The sequence below is a fragment of the Anastrepha obliqua genome, chromosome 5, assembly GCF_027943255.1.
Source record: "Anastrepha obliqua isolate idAnaObli1 chromosome 5, idAnaObli1_1.0, whole genome shotgun sequence".
Classification (NCBI taxonomy): domain Eukaryota; kingdom Metazoa; phylum Arthropoda; class Insecta; order Diptera; family Tephritidae; genus Anastrepha; species Anastrepha obliqua.
In genome coordinates, this window is record NC_072896.1 from 125842239 (window position 1) to 125854960 (window position 12722).

At 38.3% G+C, this 12722-nt stretch overlaps 1 protein-coding gene across 5 annotated transcripts in view; it reads right to left on the minus strand.

Moving 5' to 3' along the window:
- Positions 1-12722, minus strand: part of LOC129248302 (protein spire) — a 194037-nt gene that overhangs the window by 2822 nt on the left and 178493 nt on the right. For 4 of the 5 annotated variants that reach the window (XR_008582609.1, XM_054887796.1, XM_054887795.1 and 1 more), the window contains 7 exons: positions 10448-10677; positions 6952-7189; positions 5679-5732; positions 1190-1380; positions 723-1133; positions 436-639; positions 54-364 (listed from right to left, as the gene is read on the minus strand). Coding sequence is in view for 4 of the 5 variants with exons in the window: in XM_054887796.1 (XP_054743771.1) it covers positions 54-364; positions 436-639; positions 723-1133; positions 1190-1380; positions 5679-5732; positions 6952-7189; positions 10448-10677 (1639 nt within the window). In the remaining variant the exon portion in view is untranslated. The remainder of the gene's footprint in view (positions 1-53; positions 365-435; positions 640-722; positions 1134-1189; positions 1381-5678; positions 5733-6951; positions 7190-10447; positions 10678-12722) is intronic. The other variant, XM_054887797.1, reaches the window with a different exon arrangement.

The window sequence follows — 12722 nt, forward strand, 5'->3', positions numbered from 1 at the left end:
AAATCAAGCATAAATTGACAGTTGAAAATGAAGCAATTAATAGTGGCGCTTACTTCCGGTCCAAGGTGCTGCTGTTGGAGTGCGCGCGCGCAGGACTGTTGGCTGGCAAGCTGCGCGGTCCTTCCATGCTGCGTGACATGATATTGATGTGTTTGGTGTTGTTGGCGTGCATGTTGCTGTGACCGCCGTTTGCCAGGTTGCTGTTGTAAGAAGATGTCATTGCGGAAGCATCGTCAGCCTCGATGGCTTGTCCGGTCGCGCAGGTGCCCGGTCTGGCGGCCACAATGTGTGTCGTACCGGGTGTACTCATGTTGGATCTTTGGTGTTTGGGTGATGATGGAGCGCTGCCCACAGTGTTGCGAGTCTGCAATTGTTTGAGTGAATTTGTTTTTATAGAAACTTTTAATTGGTGGAAATAAGATTTTTGCAGACTACCTTACGCTCTGACTCGGAACGCAACAGACGCTCAATTAACGATTTCGGAAACGTCTCGTCCAAGATGTTGCCTGTTGAGGACGAGTGCGTGTGGTGGGCGTGATGTGATGGTGATGGCGTGCTCGAGCCGGCGGGACTGGCGAGCAATGAGGGCGAAATCAGCACAAGCGGCACATTGCGGAAATGCTCCGTTGGTATTCTCATCTGCAAGTGATTGTAATGATTTGGAAAGAGGAAGAAATATTATATGTAATACGTTTTCAATTGGGTCAGCGCTGTATAGCTACCTTGGTATAGCATTTGGAGCAGACAGTGCGTTGACACAATTTGCATTGTATGCCCCACGGGCCGAAGATGGAGAAACGTGTACGCAGGCATAGGAAGCAGACTTTGCGCTTTTCGACATCCTCCTTGACACGCACACCCACGGGCAGTCCTTCCAGTTCGGCTTTCGTCATCACCGAACGTATGTGCACGATCTCCTCCAGCGTCAGCGAGAGACGATCGTCACCCCGGTCGATCCAGATTTTCTCATCGAGAAAGGACTTGCTCCATGGGCCAACCGAGGATGAGGAACGGCTGCAATTGCTGCTTTCAGCGCCGCTCACACCGCCACTCATTTCATGACAGCCTGCGCTGGGGCTTTGGGAATGCTTTAGTTGCTGCTGCTGCTGCATCTGGTTGTAGTTGTTGTGTACCTATAAAGACCCCATAAGACTAATCAAATCACAGACAAATGCGCCAACCAATTTACCTGTTTAGTTGTGCCTGCAACCGCATTAACGCCACCAACGGGTCTAGCAACAGAACTCACATCTGACTGGCGCGATTCGGGTCTCGATGGTGGCATCGAGTGAGTCTCATCGAAATTGCTCTGGCAGCCGACAATAGTATGGCGGCGTAGAGAGGCGCGTCGCGACTCGCATTGGGTGGCGAGGTCGTAGGCTGACCGAAACAAAAGAAAATTGGATTAAACTCAATTATCGGCACTACACGGCATATCGAGATGGTGTGGGTGTAGGTGAATTTCAAGAGGTGTTAAAAATGTAGTTATATTAAAAGATACTATGCAAAATGTAGGTATGTATGCATTTGAAATATAATGACAAAATAACAACTACGATCGCATGCGGATGTCTACTAATACATACGTAAATCACTAACTTTTATGTAAGGTGAAGGATATGCTTTGTACGAGTAAGGAACGTGTGTGGGTTTTGAAGAAAAAATATGGTTCGAGGATCAACGACCTTCAGGGTAAAATCGCTGTTAAAATGAGCAGATTGTACACAGGATTAAGGCGAACAGACTTTGGCTTTTGAAGGAGGGGTGAAGGACTTTGAGTGAAGGCATAATTTTTAGCAACTATTGAAAATTAGCGACATTAATACAAGTAAAGTAAAGCTCATATAAGCTTTACGGCGACATAGACGTAGTGCAGTGAATAAAGATCCAACGGCGTCGTACGAATGGATACATACGCTCCGGCTCTGCAAGTATTCGGTGTGAATATAATAAAATTTGAGGTTTGCACTTCGACCTCATGGTCTTTTGTGCTCTCTACATTGCACAGTACCTCATCCAAACTCTGTTGCCTATTCAACTTAAGATAGAGCTGGGTTGGGCTGAGCGTATATGCCTTTCTTCTGGATGCATCTGGCCGAGTTGTCTCAACCTTCTTCGCGTTATAGCGCCATATTCAAGGAGGTGTATTGGAGTCTCCAGGGTCGCAGAAATAACAACGACGCGAGTCAGTGGGCCATATCATAATCATGTGCAGATGACTGCGGAATTCCTTAGGCAGGATTAAAGATTTCTATTACGATTTAGCAACGCAGTAGCGCTTCCTTCTGAGCCAATCGCAAAAGATCGAGGTTTACATTTTAGAAGAAAATAAAAATAAATCGGCCAATGTAGTCACCTCTTCAGAATCCCCAACAAACTGGCACTATCGGCGTATACAGTGGCTTCCAAATATTACTGGCAGAGTTTCTGATTGCATGATACGGCAAATTTTTATTGACATAACCGCCGGTTTAAAAATGGATCTAGTCTGAAACCTCATTTTCACATCAACAAATCAGCGCTCACTTCGGAATTAGCTTAGGTTAAGTTAGCCAGGTTGCTTGCTAAGACAAGACACTCGGTGGCCCTAAGCCCCTAAGCCCTGCATTTGATCTCCATTTCCTAACTAAGTTGATTAAACCACTTAGATCTTTTTAAGAAGGTTTACTATTCCTTCTAGTGAGACCTTTTGCAAATTTCCCAGGCCTTCAAAGAAATAATCGCCAAGATATTTGGCACGGCTTCTTTGAAGTGCAAGACATTCACAGAGGAGGTGCTGTATCGACTTAATTTCTTCATCTCCACAGCTCCTGCAGAAGCCATTGTGAGGTACATCCATTCTACTGGGTAGGGGGCCAATAGTGCAGTGACCCGCTATGACACCTGTGAGGACCCGTTATAACACCCTGAGGTAGTTGATCTGTTGAATCCAGACAGACATTTTGTCCTTTTAAGATTCTTCAGAAGAAAATGTCCAATATTTTTGTTTGATTGTATTATTTAATAAAATGTGACTCAAAAGGATACCTGGCTATTTGAATCACCCTGTAGGTATGTACGTCCGTATATTACATACTCGACTATATCTCCAAATCGCTAATCGTAGCTCTGTAGCGAGGCAGTTGCAGTGCTTCGTCAGAAATGATAATTTCTTTTAATCCAAGCCTAACAATGAGGCGGAGTAGTGGGCAAGCGGCCATTAAGTAAATAAAGTCTTGCCATCCGAGCAACGCAACACTCACTTTGAAAATAAATTTGGAGAATTACCCAAAATAATTAATTCGCACTAACTTTTAGTAAGGTTTCGACCGAAAAAGTAAGTGTTAAAACAGCCTATGATTAAAAAAGAAAATTGCATAGAGACCCCTTAGAATTGTAGATGGATGTAGTGAATTTTAAAGTTTTATTAATAGGACAAGTAGTATCGCAACCTTCTTTGAGTTAAATATAAATTTGAAACTGTTCAAATATTGCAATAATGAAAACGGGACTATTAATGTTTATTAGAAAACCGAAGTGAAGGAAAGATTCCGTAAGAATGAAGTTGCCACATTACGTGAATAAAGATGATTAGAGATGTGATGGACAACTTCCGACAGTAACAAGGGCAAAGAGCACATCTGGTTATTACAAAAAAACTTCTTCAAAGCCCCTTTTGAGATTCTTTTAGTGCAATTACGATGTGAGTTAGTAAAGGTCAACCAGGTTGCCCAGGCAGTGATCACAAAGAGTCTTATTCGAGTAATAGTCGGCTGAGTTCAAACTGAAAAGAATTCATTGAAAAATGGAACTACTCATATTTTGTGTGATTGAACGAATTCATATACAAAGTGGCGCAAAATTCATCACTCTATCGGAAGATTCATAATTTTTGCAAAAGGCGTCGAACGTCACGTATGTATATTTGACACTCGTGAATTAGACAGCTGCAGTAGGCAAACAGACAAGTAATGGAGCGTGGAAAGGTCAAATTCAATATTTCCATCACTTCAAATAATTTTTTTATTCACAAAAGTTATAAAAAAAATAAATTTTGCTTCACATTGCACAATACAATAAAGAACAAAATAAATATTTTCATGGGTCAAAATAATTTTTTTTATTTACTAAGAAGTATTTAAAAAATGGATAATTAATTTTGTGTCACCTTGTACAATGCAAGAAAGCAAAAACAAAAACATTTTCCATTACTCAAAATAATTTTTTTTATTTACTAAAAAGTTATTAAAAAAAGGTGCGCCACATTATACAATGCAATAAAGGTTAAAATAAATATTTCCATCACTCAAAATATTTATTAAAAAAAAGATGGATGACTAATTTTGCGCCACCGGTACAATACAATAAAGGTCGAAATAAATATTTCCATCATTCAAAACATTACTTTTCATTTATTATATTATAAAAAGTTATTCAAAAGATAAAAAAAAATCGATAATTAATTTTGCGCCACCTTGTACAATGCAAAAAAGCAAAAACAAAAACATTTTCCATCACTCAAAATAATTTTTTTTATTTACTAAAAGGTTATTAAAAAAAGGTGGATGATTAATTTTTCGCCACATTATACAATGCAATAAAGGTCAAAATAAATATTTCCATTACTCAAAATATTTATTAAAAAAAAGATGGATGACTAATTTTGCGCCACATTGTACAATACAATAAAGGTCGAAATAAATATTTCCATCATTCAAAACATTACTTTTCATTTATTATATTATAAAAAGTTATTCAAAAGATAAAAAAAAATCGATAATTAATTTTGCGCCACCGGTACAATTCAATAAGAGTGTAGCGCATATACATTTTTTTAATTTGGAATTCAATTTGCGCTACAAAGTTGGCAACAGGCCAAAGACCTACTTCGGAATTTTTGTGTTTGAGTTCAGTTCAGGCCCTCAAATTCCAAGCAGGAAATGCGATTATTTCTATCAAATATCGACATCCTTCACCAAAACCTACACAGGCACACACACAAATACACACGTACTATATATGTACAAAGAAAGGAAAAATTAACAATGTAATCGCATCCAAAATGAAAAGCAGCAGTAGCCAACAACAATAACAACAATTAATATGCAAATACAATTCGTATCGTTTTCCCTTTTTATTTTCCTTAAGTACCAAATTAAACCAATCAGCTCCATTACGAATGCCAGTGTGAATAAACAAAGCTACTATTTTATTTGCATAAACAAATGCAAACACGAACACATTTATGTATTTATGCATAAAAGTAAATGATTGTGACATTTTAGGCGCTTAACAGCAAACAACCAATTCGTGGCGCAGAATGACGCATGAGTCACAGTCGAATACAAAACGAAATGAGTACGAAACGACAAATGCATACATACACATGTGCATGGGTGCATATGTACTGGTATATGTATGTATGTTTGTATGTATGGACAAGACGAGTATTGAAATGGACATGACTTCGACGCCTAGCAAGAGGTCAGGTGGCAACATAAAACGCATTGTTGGTATGTTTATAAGTTATCAAGCAATGTAAGTATTATAAATATGTATGTGGGGGTAATATTTTTCTTGTTTTTTTGTCGAAAATGTGTACGAGTACGTAAGACAGAGTATGATTTGGACGCAGTCAAGCAGAGATGAATGAAGTAGATAGAATAGAGAAATAGTGGAGAATAAACAGTCATATTTACATTCCAGCGCGTTGTCGAAGAACCTATGGTACTCATCCTCAGTGTACGAGTCCTCTGCAAGGACATTTTGTTGCATATTTTACGGCGCATACACGGCAGTAAGTATTGGTTTTTATTGCACGATTTTCGCAATTTTCGCAATTTGCACGATTTTAATTTTGTTTTTCGTATTTAATTTTCATTTAAAGCGCATTTGATTGTAAAGAGGAGAAATGTTTTTTAAATGATTTTTAATTGTTTTGACAGAGCAGAAATTTCTCAAAATTGTGTTGTTTCGGAATTGGTTGGATTTAGCAGCTTTGAAAATTTTGAAATTATCTATTAAATTTCAACGCTTCGAACAAAATGGGAGCTGTGAGGGCGCCCCAAAGCTTAGCATGCACAACTAAGTTACAAACTTAAAATTATTTTTTCCCTTAACATTTAGTTTTAATATTATATAAAAATACTAATTCGAGTGTTTTTTCCTTTTTTGGTGTTTCTACGAACTAAGGGGAAATTTTGCTTTTTGCCAAGTCATTCAGTCGGGTCTAATTATTGCTACTGGAGTTTTAATTTTAAATTTGGGTTAAATAATTTTTACAAAAATTATTGAGCTCTCAACCGTCACCGCAAAATGTTTAGTAAAAAGATTTTTTTAAACCGCGTAATAACCAAAAAATTAAACTTAACTAACTCATATTTTTTTTTAATTACTTTTGTTCTTTGTGCTCACAATAATAAATAAGGGAAGTAACAGTTAATTAAGGTGTACATTGTATTTTATTTATTCTAAAAAAAACCAATCAAATACCTTTAAATGTACCAATTAAGCAAAAACAAATAATTTCGTAAAAAAAAAAACACATTAACAATTTTTTTCAGGTATAAATTCAATGTAGAAAAATAAAGCAAAAAGTTGGAAGAAAAAGAAAAGTAGAAACAATAATAAAAATCCATTAGATAAAATTTATATAAAACAAATAAATTGAAAATCAAAATAAAAAATCGAACTAAAGCAAAAGTCAATCTAAATTTAAGTGTAGGAATACCAAACAATCAGACAACAAATACACTACAAATTACAAGAACTTTTTTTACAATACCATCGTATTGGAAATGCCGTGACAAACTCCCAAAAGTATGCCCCATATCATTTACTTCTTATTCACCTATGTATACAACGTCTGGCACACTTTTGGGAGCTGATTTTCACACAACATTCAGAATACATCCAGGTCCAATTAAAATTTTGTCATTCACCATTAATTCTACCCGCAACACAAAAACTTACTTGTTCGGCGTAGCACCCTTGTAGTTAGCGCTGACGGCAGCTGTGCTGTGGGTCCATGGCTTTTAATATTCGGATTAGTTACACCGCTCACGGCTCCACCATAGCCGCCACCCATCGTCATGTAGCCGCCAATCGGGTAGGGAGGCATTTGCGGCTGCGAGCAGACACCGACGTGGGCCGAATTGCAGTTGGCATATCTGACAGTTGACGTTGGCTCATCAAAGAAATTGTCATCATCCTGTACAAATAGAGAAAGGAAATATTATATTGCATACATACATAAATAAGTGCATATACATATGTGATAGATTCGTTTTTAGACATTTTTTATGTATAGTGTCGCAAACTGACAGACCATTCACCGAAGGATGATCAGTATTTTTATGCTGTCGTCACATTTTATTTGATGGGGCGTTGTCGCGCGCCACATGGCATGCGAATCGGGAGTGGACGCAGCGGGTGTGCCACATACGTACGCATTGTCTAATGCTCATCGTGTGTGTCATTCTTGGAGTGGGAGACACGGACGGTGTAGCTACAAAAATACCATCAAGTCTTCAATGCAGTGGACGAGTAGCAATGGATGATTTTCAGAATGGGGGCCTCTAATTCATTCAGTTATTCAATGCTCATTATTACAATAATCAATATCAAAAATTCGTAATTTTTTGGGGGAAATAATCGTCTGAATGAGTGACAAGTCAAAGGTTGGGGGAAAAATTTCAAGAAACTGGTTCTGCCGACGATAGGAAAAGGTTGACAGACCAAAAATTGGACGTTCTGTTTAGAATATTGCTGCTGTAGCGCAAAATGTTGCTGAACAACCTTCCACATGGATGTCTCGACGTTCTAAACAATTAGGTACTCATGAATCGATTGTTTGGTGGATTTTACTTGTAGAGGTACTAGAATCACTTTATTTTTCACAAATAATTATTAAGATCCGCATTTTGAATAAAAATAGTGAAACCTGAAAGAATCTAAATTTTTACATATTTCATTTTAAAACAACATCTAGACGCATATTTTAAAATACCCTTTTTTATTCTGCCCACCCACTCGAGTGGGTTTGTCTTTAACTGTCGAGTGGCAACCACTATTACAAAAAAACTTTGGCGATCATTAGTCTATGCAGCACGTTTTGGCATAATGCCCAGGTCAGTGGTAAATCTTAAGAAGCGAGTACCGCGAAAAAGATAAAATCAATTGTCAACTAACAACAAATGAAGATGATAAGCCGTTGCAGATATGTACAGCACAGTCGCTGAAAGATGGGAGCCCACGCAATGTAAAATATAGTAAAAAGAAGCGTAAGCATTTAAATGTCTAAGCGTTTATGTCCGACGTCCTTGCCATTATAAAACTAGGCAAATTGGGGTAGACTGGGTAGATTATAAAGATCACCAATTCTTGTGCACCACATAAAATCGGCATGCGAACCCATGCGAACCTTAAAAATGGTTGCCCTGCTATATTAATGGATCGGCAGTGGTCTAAGTGGTTAGTTTAGAGACCGACTGCCACTTCTATCTAGATTAATGAGATTGCAGAAGCCGAGTTGCGAAACACGTAGAAAAGATCGAGCATTTTGAAGAGGAGGTTTGGTATACCAGGCCGGCTCATAAAAAGAGGGTTCGCTTTGTCGTCCCAGAGGAGTCTAGAAAATATTTCTCTAGTCTCATCCCAACATGTCTTCAATCCATTACGATCTTTTAACGCATGTAATCAGCCCCTACAGCAATACTGTGCTTAAATTGTGCACAACTTCGAAGAAATCTAAAGCCCACTCACCGGAGTTGCGAAGTTGAATGAACTTTAACTCTTCCACGTCTCTCAACTCCTATAGAAATATTTAGTTATATTCGGCACCCATTGTGGCAGCCATAAGACCAAAAGTTCAGTTCCCCTTCTGTAAGATCGGTGTGCACTGTTAATCTGGTGCTGGTCAGCAATGCTGGAGAATGAAAAATGTTGTACGCTGGAACGGAGACTGGGTTGTTTAATCAGAAACTATGATGATGATCACGCAGAGAAGAAGCTCTACAGTTTTACAGCTTACCAATAAAAACCATTGAAGGAATTTAATATTTTACCTCTTGTAATTTTGAAATTAGAGCTCATAAATGATTTGAACAAAGTTATTAACCATATTTTCTATGGTCTAAGAAGAAGGAAGAGAAAGGCCTCCTCAACGTTGGAAATATCAAGGGGAGAAGCACTTGGCTTCACTTGGTGGGTCCAACTGGTTAGCATGAAAAAGAAACGACTGGCGCGCTTTGTTAGATTCGGCCGAAATCGCTTAAGCGGGTTTCGCGCCAATCAAGAAGAAGAGGAATGCAAACTTTAACCTTACATATAAGTTTTGAAAAATATTATAGCAGTCTAAGCTTTCTAAACCGTCTAAACTGGAAAATTGACATTTGCTTACAATTACTTATGGCTCGATCAGCAACAATTTTAATCAGACTATGAACATTTTTTCTTCAGTAAATGCTAAGCTTTCTACAATTAATTTGCAAATGCTCAAAGAGGCATTCCTTTTCATCGATTACCATTGACATTTACTTATTTTCACTTGATTTCGGTTTTCAATCATTTTGTTTACGGATTTTATCAAAAATAATTTGGTCAAAGCCGCAAAGTGGCTGGCTGTCGTTGACAAAGTGTGCATACTTTGGGTCATTGAACACACGTAAGTATATAATGTATATATGTTTGCATGCATGGATGCCGTGTGATCTACTTTGGTGGCTCGAGTAGAAACAGGAGTTCAAAGAGTTTACCTTTAAAATGTCTTTGAAAGTTTGGAATTAGTTTGCACTTAATTTTGCACTGACTTGCTTGATGCATTTGCATGTATGGGTTTGCTTTCATTTTGATTGAAGATCGAAGATTTTCTGCTGCGGCTTGAATTTCGTTGAGCCAACTAAGTGGTTTGGTGGTTTCTTTGCAATTTGAGGGTTTGGGGAGTGTTGGAGTTGATTTTAGAATTTCAGCTAATATTTACTTCCACATATGCAGCAAATAGTATTGCGTGCACGACCACTGACACACGCACGAGGTCAACTGCAATTTTATAAAATTCAGATTTATTTCATGTGCGAGGAAAATTAAATGGGTGAATTATGTCACGAATTCAACGCCGTTTCGCAATGTCTGAGCATGCGCATGTGCCCGGTGTGTATGTGCGTGGGAGTGCAGCCCTTCAAGTTGCAACTGGCACACCGTTCACCTGCACTGACGCGCACAGCCATGCACACACAAAAACGATCAACTACTGGTTAACATAAAATTTCAAGATTTGCAGATTGAGCCAAGTATGCGCGCGATGCCTTTCTAACTATACAATTTCAGTGTTGCATAAGTACCGGTTCCCGCTGAAATACTCATTATCAAAATAATGTGGCCTAGTGCCACTGCAACATAACGTAGGAGCGCAAGTATGCGCTGCAAGTATTATGTATGCGCTTATGTTTGTGTGTGTGTGTGTATGTACCTGCAACAGCGAGAAATCCACTTTGATTAGCCGCTGCTTGGAGCGCGGCGTTGTGTGTGGTTCCATGTTCTCAGCCAATTTCAGTGCATTCACTGTTGCATGTTCCATTGGCGCTGTTGTTGTCGCTGCTGCTGCTGTTGTTTTTGATGTTACAGCTGATGAATTGATTAGTGCTGTTGCTGTGGTTGCTGGCGTTGTTGTCGTCATTAGCGTTGTGGTTGGTGGGAGCACTGCAAGTGAAAGGAAAAGGAAGCAATTAAAATTGTATTCCAAATAAATGATGTTTTTGAAAAATTATAGTAGTTTTGCCATTGTAATATTGGGAAGATTAGTTAAATTATGAAAGAGGAAAATATACGAGTATATATCTAGTATTATCTGTATATATCTGTATTAGCATTTTTCACAAAAGCTGAAGTCGATTTTATAAGTCAAAAGATATCCCGATCTATTACGAGTCAGTGCGTTGTAGTCACCAAAGTTCTAACTAACCGAGATTTGAATATAAAAAGCTGTTACATTACTTGTGGCATTTACTGTTGTATGGAGTAAAAGCACGGGCTCTGAAAATCGCAACAATGAACAAAATATAAGCCTCCGAGATGTGGTGCTGTCGTCGTTTACTTAAGATACCCTACACTAATCATATCCCAAAAGTTTGAAGAAGATACCCAAAATGACGAGAGTTGCTGCTAACTATCAAGCGCCGCAAAACCGCATATTTCGGACACATGATTCGAGGTACTGAGTAGCTCTTATACTCTAAATCATATATATATATATATATATATATATATAATTGGCGCGTACACCCTTTTTGGGTGTTTGGCCGAGCTCCTCCTTCTATTAGTGGTGTGCGTCTTGACGTCGTTCCACAAATGGAGGGACCTACAGTTTTAAGCCGACTCCGAACGGCAGATATTTTTATGAAGAGCTTTTTCATGGCAGAAATACACTCGGAGGTTTGCCATTGACTGCCGAGGGGCGACCGCTATTAGAAAAAGGTTTTTTTAATTTTTGGTGTTTCACCGAGATTCGAACCAATGTTCTCTCTGTGAATTGCGAATGGTAATCACGCACCAACCCATTCGGCTACGGCGGCCGCCTAAATCATAGTCGGAGGAAAAATAGAAGGCAAGCACTGCATAGGACGGAAGAAGAAGTAATGGTCCAGAAACTTTCGCGAAAAGGCCGGACTGAGGACGATTGCAGCACTCATTCACACTGCCCAAGTTAGAGACGCATTCCAAAATTGTATTGCAAACTGGTTCTAGTATACTTCAAATTGTTGATATATTTTTGTTATTTATGTAGGCATTAAGGTTCATTTAAATGTAAAACGAGTCGCGAAAAAGGGGCAAACATGTCTCTAATTAGTGCTGAGCCTTTCTGTGGGCTTACAAAAGGCCTTCTATTCGGAAACGAATGTAAGATTAAAGAGGCTCGAAATTCGTATTGGTTTTTGATAATTTTTTCGTTAACGACATTTTTTATATATTTCATTTTACTTTAAATTACTAAAACTTAGAACTCAGACTCATGGTCCATTGTGATGAGTGGGGAACTTGTCCGTATCCCTCCTAAACAGTAAAATGGTAAGTCTGGATAGAGCAGGCCAATGACACAGGAGGTTTGAGATCGTCTCTTCAGATTGTGATAATGTCAAAGTAAGTAAACTAATCAGCCACCTTGCACATGACGTCTTCTTGAGTTGTCCAGTTTTTGATGCAATTAGCTGCTATTTCGAGTTCGAATAGAGAGCTGTTGTGGTTTCTTGTTTATCAAGATGCAAGGTATATAAGTTATTGTTCAGATATTTTTAACTATTAAATTACTTTTACTAGGAAGTAATTTGGAACGATTTTGGGAAAATATATATCAATAGTAATAATTGAAAATGATTTTCCCTAGTCGAAAAAATGAACCTAAGGTTTCTGAAATGCTAGGTCAACCCTTTTCCCTATCCATGATTGCCACAATGGCAGCAGAGACAAATTTCGTTGGGGACAGAGTTGGAGATTTTTTACGAAACCATTAGAATACGGCAAGTACTAGATTTCAGCTGGCTTTCCAAAGAAAAAAATTCAGTACCGAATTAGCCAGCACAAAGCCCCAAACTTAACCCCATTGAAAATCTGTGCAAAGATATTTGGGATAATAATGTTGGGCAAAAAAAAAAAATTAAAAATACCAATGAACTATGGCAAGGAGTACAGAAAGCGTCGAACTCTATTTCTTTGGAGATATCCCAAAGTTAATAGAAAGTTTACCTGGT